This window comes from Arvicola amphibius, chromosome 12, assembly GCF_903992535.2.
Source record: "Arvicola amphibius chromosome 12, mArvAmp1.2, whole genome shotgun sequence".
NCBI classification, from domain to species: domain Eukaryota; kingdom Metazoa; phylum Chordata; class Mammalia; order Rodentia; family Cricetidae; genus Arvicola; species Arvicola amphibius.
The window spans coordinates 135,285,201-135,298,360 of NC_052058.2; the positions used below are offsets into that span (position 1 = coordinate 135,285,201).

Here is a 13,160-nt window from a genome sequence, read left to right on the forward strand (position 1 = left end):
TTATTATTATTTTTTTAGTTCCGTCTATTTGTCTTCAAATTTCATGATGGCATTTTTAAAATATTTATTTATTTATTTTATGCATACGAGTGCTCTATCTGCATGTACAACTGCATGCCAATAGAGGGCATCAGATCCCACTATAGTTTGCCTGAACCACCATGTTGCAGGGATTTGAACTCACAGAACCTCTGGAAGAGCAGAGAGTGTTCTTATCGACTGAGCCATCTCTCCAGCCTAATGCCATTGTTTTTTTACAGATGAGTAGTACTCCATTGTGTAAATGTATCACATTTTCTTTATCCATTCTTTGGTTGAGGGACAACGAGGTTGTTTCCAGGTTCTGGCTATTACAAATCAAGCATCTGTGAATATAGCTGAGCAAGTGTCCTTGTGGTATGATTGAGCATCCTTTGGGTATATGCTTGAGTCGTATAGCTGGGTCTTGTGGTAGACTGGGGGGGGGGGTCAATTTTAATACTTGCTGATGAACTTACTTTCCTTTTTATTGCAATTTCTTTTCTTTCTTTGTATTTGTGGTGCTGGGGATTGAACCATGGCCTCACACAAGCTAAGCTTGTGTTCTACCATTGAGTTCCTCTCTCAGCCCTGTTACAAAATTTTAACAGAACATTCTTTTTTAAATTTTTTTATTGATATTTATTGAGCTCTACATTTTTCTCTGCTCCCCTCCCTGCCTCTCCCCGCCCATTCAACCCTCCCCCAAGGTCCCCATACTCTCAATTTACTCAGAAGATCTTGTCTTTTTCTACTTTCTACTTCCCATGTAGATTAGATCTATGTAAGTCTCTCTTAGTGACCTCATTGTTGTCTAGGTTCTCTGGGACTGTGGTTTGTAGGCTGGCTTTCTTTGCTTTATGTTTAAAGACCACCTATGAGTGAGTACATGTGATAATTGTCTTTCTGTGTCTGGGTTACCTCACTCAAAATAATGTTTTCTAGCTCCATCCATTTTCTTACAAAATTCAAGATGTCGTTATTTTCTTCTGCTGTGTAGTACTCCATTGTGTAAATGTACCACATTTTCCTCATCCATTCTTCGGTCGAGGGGCATTTAGGCTGTTTCCAGGTTCTGACCATGACAAACAAAGCTGCTAGGAACATAGTTTAGCACATGTCCTTGTGGCACGACTGAGCATCCTTTGGTAGTAGTTAAGAGTATGCACTGGTCTTGCAGAAGATCTGAGTTTAGTTCCCAGTACCTATGGTACCTATGGTAGTTCACACTAGCCTGCAACTCCAGCTCCAGGAGTTCCAGCAGCCTCTGCAGGCACCTGCACTCAAGTGCACACAAACCACACATACACACATGCATATATAAAAAATAAATATTATTTTCTTTTATTTATTTAATTAATTAATTTATTTATTTATTATGTATACAATATTCTGTCTGTGTGTATGCCTGCAGGCCAGACAAGGACACCAGACCCCACCACAGACGGTTGTGAGCCACCATGTGGTTGCTGGGAATTGAACTCAGGACCTTTGGAAGAGCAGGCAATGCTCTTAACCTCTGAGCCACCTCTCCAGCCCCTATTATTTTCTTTTAAAAAGTAGACACTTCATATAAACTTTCACACCAATGTTCATTGTGGCTTAATTCACAATGGTCAAAAGATACAAACGGGCTGGAGAAATGGCTCAGCAGTTAAGAGCCCTGGCTGCTCTTCTGGAGTGCCTGGGTTCAGTTTCCAGCAACCACATGTGGCTCACAACTAACGGTCTGTGACTCCGGTTTCAGGGGCCCCGACACACTCATACATAGGCAAAACCCCAACATACATAAAATAAAAATAGTTATAAATATTAATAATAATAAAAAGATACAAATAGGAGTGGAGAGATGGCTCAGCAGTTAAGAATACTTGCTGCTTGCAGAGGACCTGGCTTTAGTCTTCAGCAATCACGAGCCTGGCAAGCTCATCACTATCTGTAACTGATTGGAGGGGAATGCAGGCCCTCTTTTGGCTTTCACACATATCAGAAACATAGGCGGTGCACATACAAAAATGCAGGCCAACAACATACACCTTTTTCTTTTTTCTATTTTGTTTTTCGAAGACAGGGTTTCTCTGTGTTATAGCTCTGGCTGTTCTGGAACTCACTTTGTAGACCAGGCTGGCCTCAAACTCACAGAGATCCACCTGTCTCTGCCCCTCCTGAGTGCTGAATTAAAGGTGTGTGCCTCCACCACCTGGCTACATATTTTTTTTTTTTTTCGAGACAGAGTTTCTCTGTGGCTTTTTGGAGCCTGTCCTGGAACTAGCTCTTGTAGACCAGGCTGGCCTTGAACTCACAGAGATCCGTCTGCCTCTGCCTCCCGTGTGCTGGGATTAAAGGCGTGCGCCACCACTGCCCGGCTTTACGTATTTTTTTTTTTTTAAGAGAGAAGCAAACAACCCATGTGTTTTAGCAGATGAACCGATGAACAAAAAGCTGCATATGAATATGACTGAGTACCACTCATATTCAGTGAGTTCTTGGATGTGGTGCCGTTTCCACCTTGAATATATACACTTCTTACGTGATTCCGTTTGCACGAAATACCCAGAACAGGCAAACTCAGAGACATTTAATAGCTAATTAGAGGCGATCTTGGCTTGGAGTGAGGCGGAAACGAGAGCCATGGACGTTTTCAAAGAGAATAGTGATGACGGCAGCAGGCACTGTGAGCGTTGCTAGTGCCACTGAATCGCACGTTTAAAAATGGTCAAGATTGTCTGGCCACAAAGCAGGTGACAATGTGGGGCAGTGCTGCCGACAAAGTCCTGCGATGGCAACACCAACCAGGCCAGAGTCTTTCCGAGTAAACAGAGGGATTGTTTTTGGGTAAACAGAAACCTCAACCCAGCCTTGCTGTTTAGGAGGAACATCACTACTTCCCTTCTCTTCCCCGAACAGTCAACTATCTCAGAGAAAGGCATCTTGTTTCAGATCTGCTCAATTTGCAACAGATCCAAATCCCTACACTAACACCTAGGCTGTTTGGGCAGGCATGCCTCCTGCCGCAGCTACCTTCCCAGTAAAACTGACAAGGCTTATTTCTCCTGGTGGTGTTCCCTAGTCTCCGAGTCAGCCTCGCAGTTTGTCTCCAAACAGTTATCTTTCTACCCAAGTTCAATGGTTTCATTGTGCCTTGCTTACGAGAATAGCAACTTTTATGGGATAATCTCATTCAGTAGTTTCTGGGTTTTGTTCTTTCAAGACAGAGTTTCTCTGTGTAGCCCTGACTGTCCTGGAACTCACTCTGTAGACCAAGCTGGCCTCGAACTCTGGGATAGACTGCTTCTGCTTCCCAAGTGCTGGGATTAAAGGCGTGGGCCCCCACAGCCCGAAAAACAAAAGATTTTTTTATTTTTTTTATTTTTTTTTATTTTTTTAAAAATTTATTTATTTATTATGTATACAATATTCTGTCTGTGTATATGCCTGCAGGCCAGAAGAGGGCACCAGACCCCATTACAGATGGTTGTGAGCCACCATGTGGTTGCTGGGAATTGAACTCAGGACCTTTGGAAGAGCAGGCAATGCTCTTAACCTCTGAGCCATCTCTCCAGCCCAGATTTTTTTTAAAATTAAGCTTTCATTAGCAGCATGATTTAAAATAAGAAAAAATATAAAAGAAAACACTTGGAGCAACCTAACAACCAACAGCTGGACATCACACAGTATTAAAACAATAATTGCGTGAGAACATGGAAATAGACTACTTTGTATCATTCAATAAACTAAAAAAAAAAAAAAAGTATTGCTTTTGAAAACGTGGGAAATGCCCACAATACTTAGGTGACAGTTGGCAGAGTGGGTCAAAATAACTTTCTCCAATAATGGTAACATACTTTATTAAGAAGTAAAATGAAATAATCCAGTATGATCACAAGGTCAATGATCCAGAGCAAAGGCAACGGACCTCCCAGGAAGCCGAGCGAAGTGAAGACTGCATCTCTTTGTAGCTAGGATGGGAGTTCCAAGGACCTGTGCAGGTTGGGGACGGTCGGAGCATCTCCGCCCGAAGCCCTGGGCTCTGAATACTGCAGAGCGAGCTCTCTCTACCCCAGACACTGCACCAGCGCGCTCCACCGAATTATCTCTCGGCTTCTATGCCGACCTCAGAAGCCCTTCCACCCTCGGTTCCCACAGCATGCCTCCCAGCCACCCCCAATCCCTCCCCACACTGCCCGCCTTCGCTACCCGACCCCAAGCTTCCAATCCCGCCCCGCCCGCTCAGCTCCGCTCCCGGCCCGTGGGGCGCGGCGCGCACGCGCAGCGGAGGGCGGCGCGGGCGGCATGGGGACTGCGGCGGCGGCGGCGGCTGCGGCGGCCGGGGAGGGGGCGCGCGGCCCGAGCCCCGCCGCCGTGTCGCTCGGCCTGGGCGTGGCTGTGGTGTCGAGCCTGGTGAACGGGTCCACGTTCGTGCTGCAGAAGAAAGGCATTGTGCGCGCTAAAAGGCGAGGTAGGGCGGGCCGAGGCCGGGCGGGGGTCCGTCCCACGCTGCTGCTGTTGCGGGAGCCGGTGAGCGGCGCACGGGCGAGCTCTCCCGGCTGCACCGCAGGCATCATCGCTGCGTCCCGCGAGGTCCTTTTCCCCTTTTCAGAGGCCGGAGAGGCCTTCTTCACTCTTTCAGGAGCCCTTCACAGGACTTCTTGGCCCATGCCTGGATCGGTCCGGTCCAGTCCTCCACCCCCACCCCGCAGCCGAGCACCGGGAAAGGTGCTCGGCTTGCAGCCCTGCTGCCCAGAGGCCGGCAGTCACCTAGTGTCAGGCAGAGCTTCCTATTCATATGATCCAGAGGTGGGTGGAGCCAGGCCTGCCTTGCTGGGGTCCGGGCCTGGGGTGCTCTTGGGAGAGCGCCTGACGGTGTGAAGAAGTAAGAATGTGCGGTGGGCACGCAGGATGTGCAGGCAGGCGCCACTAAGGTGCCCACTCTCACCTTGAGTGCAAGGTCTGTTCTTTCCAGCGGCTATTGCCTCCAGAGGTTCTTAGTTGAGTTACCTCTGGTTGACATTTCAGCCTGCTGAAGCGAGAAGAAAAACGTTAACAGAAGTGCAAATGGGCCCGCTGAGCACGGCCTGGGTCGTCAGGCCACCAGATACTACTCCTTATTGATGTGGAAGTGGGATGAGGCACAGAGCCCTTCTTTGTCCATGGCTTGTCATTTGTGTTGAGAGGCCTGTGACAGGCACTGAAATGACAGAGGCAGAATACTTTGAAGGGGAAAGTAAACAAAGCTTTCTGGAGCCACAGTCTCAAGATCTCTAGGAGTCAGGAGGGGCCGCCAGCATGTGGGAAGCAAATACACTTGATAGCTACTGTTTCACAGCACGCTTGAAACTTTGACTCACCTGGCTAGCGAGCCGAGGACCTTCAGAAAAGAGACGACAGACTCACAGCCTTGAGTGAGAATACAAACCAGCAGTCATTGAAAGAAATTAACTTCGAAGTGAAAGCCTTGCAATCCTCATATAAAACCTAAATTAAGCCGAGTATGATTTCCCAAGCATGTAGATGTGTCTCTAATGTACAGACACCTGATATACTTGGCACTTACACTTAGGGGCCGTCTATCTGTTTGGACAGGCATCAGGATTGGGCAAAGGTGTTTGTTGTGACCAAAAAGTCAAAAACACGTTTGTGCCTTTGATAGGATTGTGTGAGAATAGGCTCTTTACCCACGAGGTATTCTTGCAAATCCCACAACTCCAGGCTAACCCCAAGAGAAACATGCCAAACCACACACACACACACACACATCAGCTGAGGAACATCATGCAAAACAACTGACCGGTCTTCTAACCAAGTCTGTGAAAGCTGAGGAGCTCTCCTAGCCAGAAGGAAAAATCTCGGTGCAGACTTCAGTTAGGAAAAATACATTAATAAAAGAAACCAATCGGCTAGCAAGAATAAATGTGTTGTTTCAGCTCAGTTTCTGTGTTCCAGAGGACTGCTGAATTAAACAAAACAAAACAAAACAAAAAACAACAACAAAAAAAAACCTCAAATTGTTTTTGCAGGCCTGGGTCTAATCCTAAGCATCATATTATTTAAAAACCAAAACCATGGATTTTTATTTTAAAAACTATGTATTTTATTGTTTGTGTATGTATGTACTTTAGAAAATAGTCACTCCCAGTGTAACCCAGGCTAATCACAAACTCATGATCCTCCTGCCTCCACATTCTGAGTATCTGGGATTCCAGCTGTGTGCTGTCACACATGGGTCCATACTGTGCCTTTCATACTGTACATTTTCACACAGTGGGAATATAATAGTCACTGGTTTTGTATTTCCTCGCTTCCCACCTGCCACTGTTGGTTGAGATGCTTTACTTGAGGTGGTAGAAGGCAGACACTTAGTCTTGCTTTAGTAAATCTACTTTGCTTAACAGATGGTTTTTGAAACTCTTATGCTATGGACCATTATAGATCCTGAAGCTACAACCATTTAAAAATCTATCCCAGCCTGTGACATAGTGAACCTCTAAGCCCCCATTAAATAAAGTAAAACCAACTCCGCATAATCTTTTACTGTATCTACTTAATGACCCACAGAGCATCCGCCATCAAATAACTGAAATGGAAGAGGAAAGAAAAAAAGGTGATACATAAAGGCCAAATTCTTAGCTTGAGGCAGACGAAACTTTATGGTTTCTTATAGTGTAAGAACTATGTTTCTTTAAAAGATTATACCTTTATAATTGACAGGTGATAGCATTTCTAGGAAGTACAAGCTTCCAGGAGGCTAAATTCCAATTGTAGTTCTTCCAGGGAGAGGGTTGGGGACCTACTGGCTTTTGGCCTTCACCTGGTAGTGGAGGATGACCTTGAACTTCTGATCCTCCTACCTCCATTTCCCAAATGCTAGGATTACATGTGTGGACCTACTGTGCCCTGTTTATGATGTGTTTGGGGGATCAAACTCGAGATTTTCTGCATGCTAGGCAAGCTCTCTATCAGCTGAGCTATATCCCTTAGGCGGCCCCAAATGTCCAGAGCTGGAGCCCCATGGAAAAGGGGTTGCCTGTGAAGGACTAGGTAACTTGTAGATAGGAAGGCAAGTGTGGTTTCAATCTTTGGTAGCCTTTTGGTGCTGTGGAAATAGCTGAGATAAACAACTTAAAAAGAGGCGAGGTTCATCTGAACTCATAGCTTTAGAGGGGTCCGTTTGTTGCGTTGGGCCCATGGCAGCATAGCGTATTATGGGTGTTGGAATATACTGACTGAAGCCTGTACACCTTGGGGCAGCTGGGAAGCAGAGAGGAAGGAGAGTTCCACAGTCTCTCTGAAGCATGTGCCAGATAATCCAGCTTCCTTTCACTAAGCCCCTTTTCCTAAAGGTTTTATTTTCTACCACTTCTACCATGAGCTAGTACCCAAACTATTATTAGCATATGGTCCTTCAGTGGACATTTAAGGTCCAAACCATAAGACTACGTAGATAGCAACCAGACATTCTCCAAAAATATTATTTCAGAATGTTAATGAGCATTGTAACGGGACTAGGCATGCCACAGGAAACCCCAAGTATGTTCAAGGGGATTTGAGGCATGGGGGAGGGCCCTGGGGGTGGTAAGACAGAAAGGGAGAAATTTACACATAGTATGGGGTTCACTGGTCTTGGAAACTTGGGCAAGTGTTGATGTCAGCGCAATGGTAGAGGGGCTCTTGCTGACATCGTTCTGTCTGGAGAAATCGTCTCTGAATTGAGGTGGTCTTGAATGTTGAAAATGAGCTGTATTGACTGAGTGTGGTCATGCACGCTTGTAATCCTATTAATCAGGAGATTGAATCAGTGGGATTATTCAAAGCCAGCCTGGGCAACATAGTTCAAGGCTGGACTGGACTGTGTAGCAAGATCTATCTCATAAAGCCAGATACGTAAGTGATTTGGAAAGGAAGAGAAGCCGTGTTGCCCAAATTTGTGAGGAGGAATCTCTAGTGGGGCTTGAGAAAATATTTACCTCAAGCCAGTGGGCATGAGCCAGCTCCAGTTCTGTTTGGGTCTGATAAGAACACATTCTTGGTATCCATAACTTTCGTGACGATGAGCAGTTAGAGGAGGGGCAGAGGCTGGTTGTCACTGAGAGGCTGTGCAGGAAGAAGGGTGATAAGGAGGGGCCGGGGCTGCCTGGAGACCAAGCTCAGAAAAGGCAGCGACTGAGAACTGGCCGAGGGTGTTTCATAATTAGTCACTCACATCTGTGCAGAATGCTGGAGAGCAGCCACAACTGGTTGATCTTAAAATAAATAAATGAAAATAAATAAGTAAATACTTTTCCTTTTAGAAAATCAAGACCGCCATACACTTCTACCTTTGACTCACAAGAATAACTGCCAACGGGGACATGTAAAACAAGTATTGGCCGGGCATTAGAGAATGTAAAACTCTTGTGTATTGCTAGTGGGGAATGTAAAATGACGCAGCTGCTTAAATATAGAATTACAATTTGATCCAGCGGTTCTGCTTCTTGGATTATGCAAAAAAGACCTCAGGTATTCTGACCATACCTAAAGGAAGTGAAAGCAGGGATTCAAGAGATTTATTTTTGCACGTTTGTTTGTAAAAGCAATTATTCACAAAGCCAACAGATGGGAGTGATTTGGTTCGTTCCCGGATGGTGGTGTGCTCGTGGGTTTTCTGGTACTGTAACGAGTGTCTGTGGTGGTGTAATAAGAAAGTTCACCTTGACTCATAATTTTGGAAATTTCGTTCCGCTTACCTCAAGCGGGAGCCTGGGAGAGAAAGATGGAAGAAGGTAGGACCCAGTTCCACAGTCTCCTTCCCTGAGTGACTTAAGACCATCCTCGAGCCCTGTGCGTTTACAGGCATGCTACAGCTGGGGACTGAGCCTTGGACACGTGACCCTTTGAAGGACATTCTACATCCAAACTTGAGCAGATGGCAAAGCGTGGCTTTTTAAAGACTGAGTACCATTCAGCCTTTGAGAAGAAGGAAAACATGTCACATTACAGCATAGATGGATTCTGAGGACATTCTGCGTAGTGAAATAAACCCACCCTAAAAGGATACTACCGTGTGATGTCCTCAGAGCCGTTCAAATTTATGGACAGATAGAAAGTAGTACCAATGGTTACCCCTAGAATGAAGTTAGAGTTTTAATGGGATTTACTGTTTTACAGGTCCATAGTGTACATGGATTTTTCTATCCCGCCAGCCAGCTCCCAAATAGCTACCCAGAAACTTCTTATTAATTGTGAAAGCTTGGCTGATAGCTTAGGCTTATCTCTAACTAGCTCTTATCATTTAAATTAACCCATATCTATTTGTTTATTTTCTGCCTTGTAGCTTAGTTACTTTTTCTCTGAGATGCCCAAGCTGCTTTCCTGTTTCCTCCTTGTCTGGCTGGTAACTCTGTGTTCTTCCCAGCATTCTCTCTGCCCTACCCCTCCCAAATCCTGCATAGCTATTGGCCATTTAGCTTTTTATTAAACCAATATAATGACGTATCTTCACACAGTATAAAGGAATATTTTACAACACTAGGACCGAAGATTTCTAGGTCAATAGCATTTTAGAGATGAGTTATTATTATCAGGATTATTTTGGTTTGTTTTGAGACAGGATTTCTCTGTGTAGCCCTGGAGGTCCTGGAACTCACACTGAACCTGACCTCAGAGATCCACCTGCCTTTCTGCCTCCTGAATGCTGGGATTAAAGGCATGTGCCACCACCACCACCCCCAGTGAGATGAGTTATTATTGGCCAGCTGTGCTGTTGTTCCCAACACCCCTGAACTGTACACGGGGAAACAGTTAAGGTGGTGTATCAGTTAGTTTTCTTGCTACTGTCAATATCAGCCTGGCAGGAAGCATCACGAGGGAGGATGGTTTCATTCCAGTTCACAGTTTAAGGAGATACAGTTTGTTGTCCCCGGGTGGGCACAGGCGGGTAGAGATTTAACATTGGGAGTGTGTCCTAGCTGTGTTACAATTTGAGTGTGAACTGCCCCCCCCCCCCAGTAGCCACATATGTTCACTTGGTCACAGTATGGTGGCACAGGGTGGGTTATGGACCCTTTCGAAGGTGGAGCCTCTCTGGAGGGAGTAAGCTACTGGAGAGTAAGCCTTGAGACTTTTCAGCACAGCCTGTCTCCTGTTCATTCTCTGCTTCATGACTTCAGAGGAGATGTAACCAGCTGGTCTCCTACTCTATCCGTTTAACTGTAACTGTAAGCCAAAATAATTGCTTCCATCCTGAAGTTGCTTCTTGCCTGGTGGCGGTCACAGTAATGAGAGGAGAAAGTCAGCTCCTGCTGCCGTGACTTCCCACTGTAATGAACTGTATCTGTACCCTCCCTCAAACTGGGAAGCAAAAGACACCCACCCTTTCCTGAAGTTCCTTGATTAGGGTGTTTTATCACGGTAATTAGAAAAGGGACTGAGATAAAAGCTGTTTGCAGTGTACAGAAATGCATCCTATAAAAAAAACTCCTGTAGTTTTTTTTAAATTTTTTTTGAGACTGTCAAGGTCTCACATATAGATCTTGTGTTTGCACCAAACTCAGTATGAAGTTAAGGGTGACTTTGAGCTTCTGGTTCTCCAGTGGGCTCACTCCACAGTCAACCGTCCTTACACCATCTTCTGAAACTCAAGACAGTTTTTAAAACTCTGAGCTTATATTTAAAAAAAGACATTCTAAATAAAAGAAGGGGGGGGGAGGAAATGAGCCCTTGAGTTTGATCCCTGGAATCTGTGCAAAGATGGAAGAAGCAATCCAGTTCCACATAGTTGTGCTCTGACATCCTTGTGCATGTCTGTGGCACTTGCTCCACCTTCCCCATCACACGCACACACACACACACACACACACACACACACACAAACGGTACAATAAAATAAAAGCCAAGGTACATACAACACACATTGACAGGATAAATAATTTGGGCACAGAACAAGGTTCCAACCAGATGGACCCCATGGTAGAATCACCTCGGCCCCAAGGACTTAGCAAGACGCCCCTCCAGCTCTGCCCCCAGCAGCACAGGTGGCTTCTCTTCTTATGCAGGTTCTCCTTGGTGCCTGCAGCTTTCTTTGGCAGGTATTCCATGCTTTTGGCATGGCCAACATTCTGGGGTCTTCATCGTTACTTCCCAGCTTTCTATTGTAACTTCTCAGAGTTCTTGCAGGGGATCTGAGAAATTGAGAAAATATACCACAGGCTTGCCCACAGACCAATCTGATGAGGCATTTCATTATGGAGGCTCCCCTTTCCACAATTACTCTGGTTTGTGCCGAGTTGACATAAAACTAGCCAGCACCGGGACCCGTTGTTGACCTGGTGCCCAGAACACCTCACTGTTAAACCATAACCTTTCCTTTCTTGTTCCCAAGATGTCGAATTAGTATCGGTATCCAGACTTTAAAATCGCCAGCTTTTAAAGTTCAGCTTCTTTAAAAACAGTCACCTTCAACATTCAAAGCTACTCAAAATATCCATAGTTTTTCCAGAATATCCAAAGTCTCTCTAAAATTCCCAAGTCCCTTAACTGCAGCCTTGTAAAAACAGACGGACAGACAGACAGCAGACAGATAAATGCCTAAGAGGGAATAAGTAGGGCATAGTCATGATCAAACCAAGCAAAACTAAACAATAATTTATTGTATGTGTGTGTGTGTGTATTAGTGTAAATAGTTGATTGTTCAGTATCTGGGCTTTATTCAGGACCATTCATTCCAGACCCCTCCCTTGGGCCACTTCCCCATCTCCATTCTCTATAGCACCAGCAGCTTCTTTCCTGGGTTCATGCATGTTCCACTCATAGCTGTTGCTGTCCTTGATGGTCATGCAATGGTACTGTCTCTTTTTTTTAAAGCTTATGTCTTAATGATTTGTTTATGTACATTGGTGTTTTGCTTGCACGAATGCCTGTGTGAGGGTGTTATAGCCCCTGGAACTGGAGTTAGAGATAGCTGTAAGGTGCCATGTGGGTACTGGAAATTGAACCCAGATCCCCTGGAAAAGCAACCAGTGCTCTTACCCTCTGAGCCATCTCTCCAGCCCTGGTATTGTCATGTTGGAAATGCTGCAGTCTCCTGCTGCCACTGGACTAAACTCTCACCAATAGCTTCTCCTGGGCTCTCTTCAGGGACTCGGACCTTCCTACATGGTGCCAATCCTCATTTTCTCTCCATGGCCACGTCAATCCTGGACCTTCTATTGCAGCTGAGTCTTCTTCACCAGTGGCCTTTTCTAGTCCTTCTTGAGGGACTTCAGGCCTGGCACACAGTGCCAAGCCTCAGCTGCTCTCCATGACCCTTCCATGACTTTAATAACCAGTACCACCTGGATGACCCTTGCATGTTACTAAGACTGACTGTCAGTCTGAAACACAGCCTTGGCCCTCTCTGGGCAGCTTCTCTGTGCTGGCCCTGAGGCAATACTCCCAGACTTGAAGATCCTCATTGGGGAGGGAGGCTTCTTAATCACCTCTCAGTTCCAGCTGAACAGCATCATTTGTCCTGGTGAAGCAAAAGTTTCACTTGAGTGGTTCTGGCCTTTTCCAAACCACAGCTGAATCTTCAATTCACGAGGCATAGAACCAAAGATTCTTAATTCAGAACATCACATGCAAGCCTTTGATGTCCTTGCTGCCTTCTGAAACTTCAAAAGCTAGGCTTCCCTCATGTACGTCTTTCGGCATCTGTATCTTACTCCCACATCAGACCATTAAGCTGTGAGCGCTCAGTGGCTTTCCCAGCCCAACGTCCCAAACTCTAGTCACAGTCCTCCCCAAACCAACATGGTCCCAGGACTATCACAGCAAAAAACTGGAGACAGGAGCTGAAGCAGACACCATCAAGGAACGCTGATTACTGGTTTGCTCAGCTTGTTCACTTACACAACCTAGGGCCACCCGCACAAAGGTGACGTCACCCCTAATGGACTGGGCCCTCCCATGTCCATCAAAACAGTGCTCTACAGATTTGCCCTCAGGCAAGCTGATGGATATATTTGTCTCTGTTGAGATACCTCTTCCAAGATGACTCTATCATGTGTCCAGTTGACAAAGAAATAAACAAAAATAAAAAATAAAAGCCAAACAAAAACACCAATGACAATGACTAATTTGAAACAGGGAAATTCTCAAACGTTCATTTGTGTGGCCTCTAATTCTTG

The 13,160-nt window shown here is 45.5% G+C and overlaps 1 protein-coding gene across 1 annotated transcript in view; it reads left to right on the forward strand.

Annotated features, from left to right (window-relative positions):
* The first annotated feature begins 4,311 nt into the window (after positions 1–4,311).
* The window catches only part of Nipa1 (NIPA magnesium transporter 1), a 37,391-nt gene continuing 28,542 nt past the window's right edge, over positions 4,312–13,160 (forward strand). The window contains exon 1 of the mRNA XM_038314225.1: positions 4,312–4,477. Coding sequence (XP_038170153.1) covers positions 4,312–4,477 — 166 coding nt within the window. The remainder of the gene's footprint in view (positions 4,478–13,160) is intronic.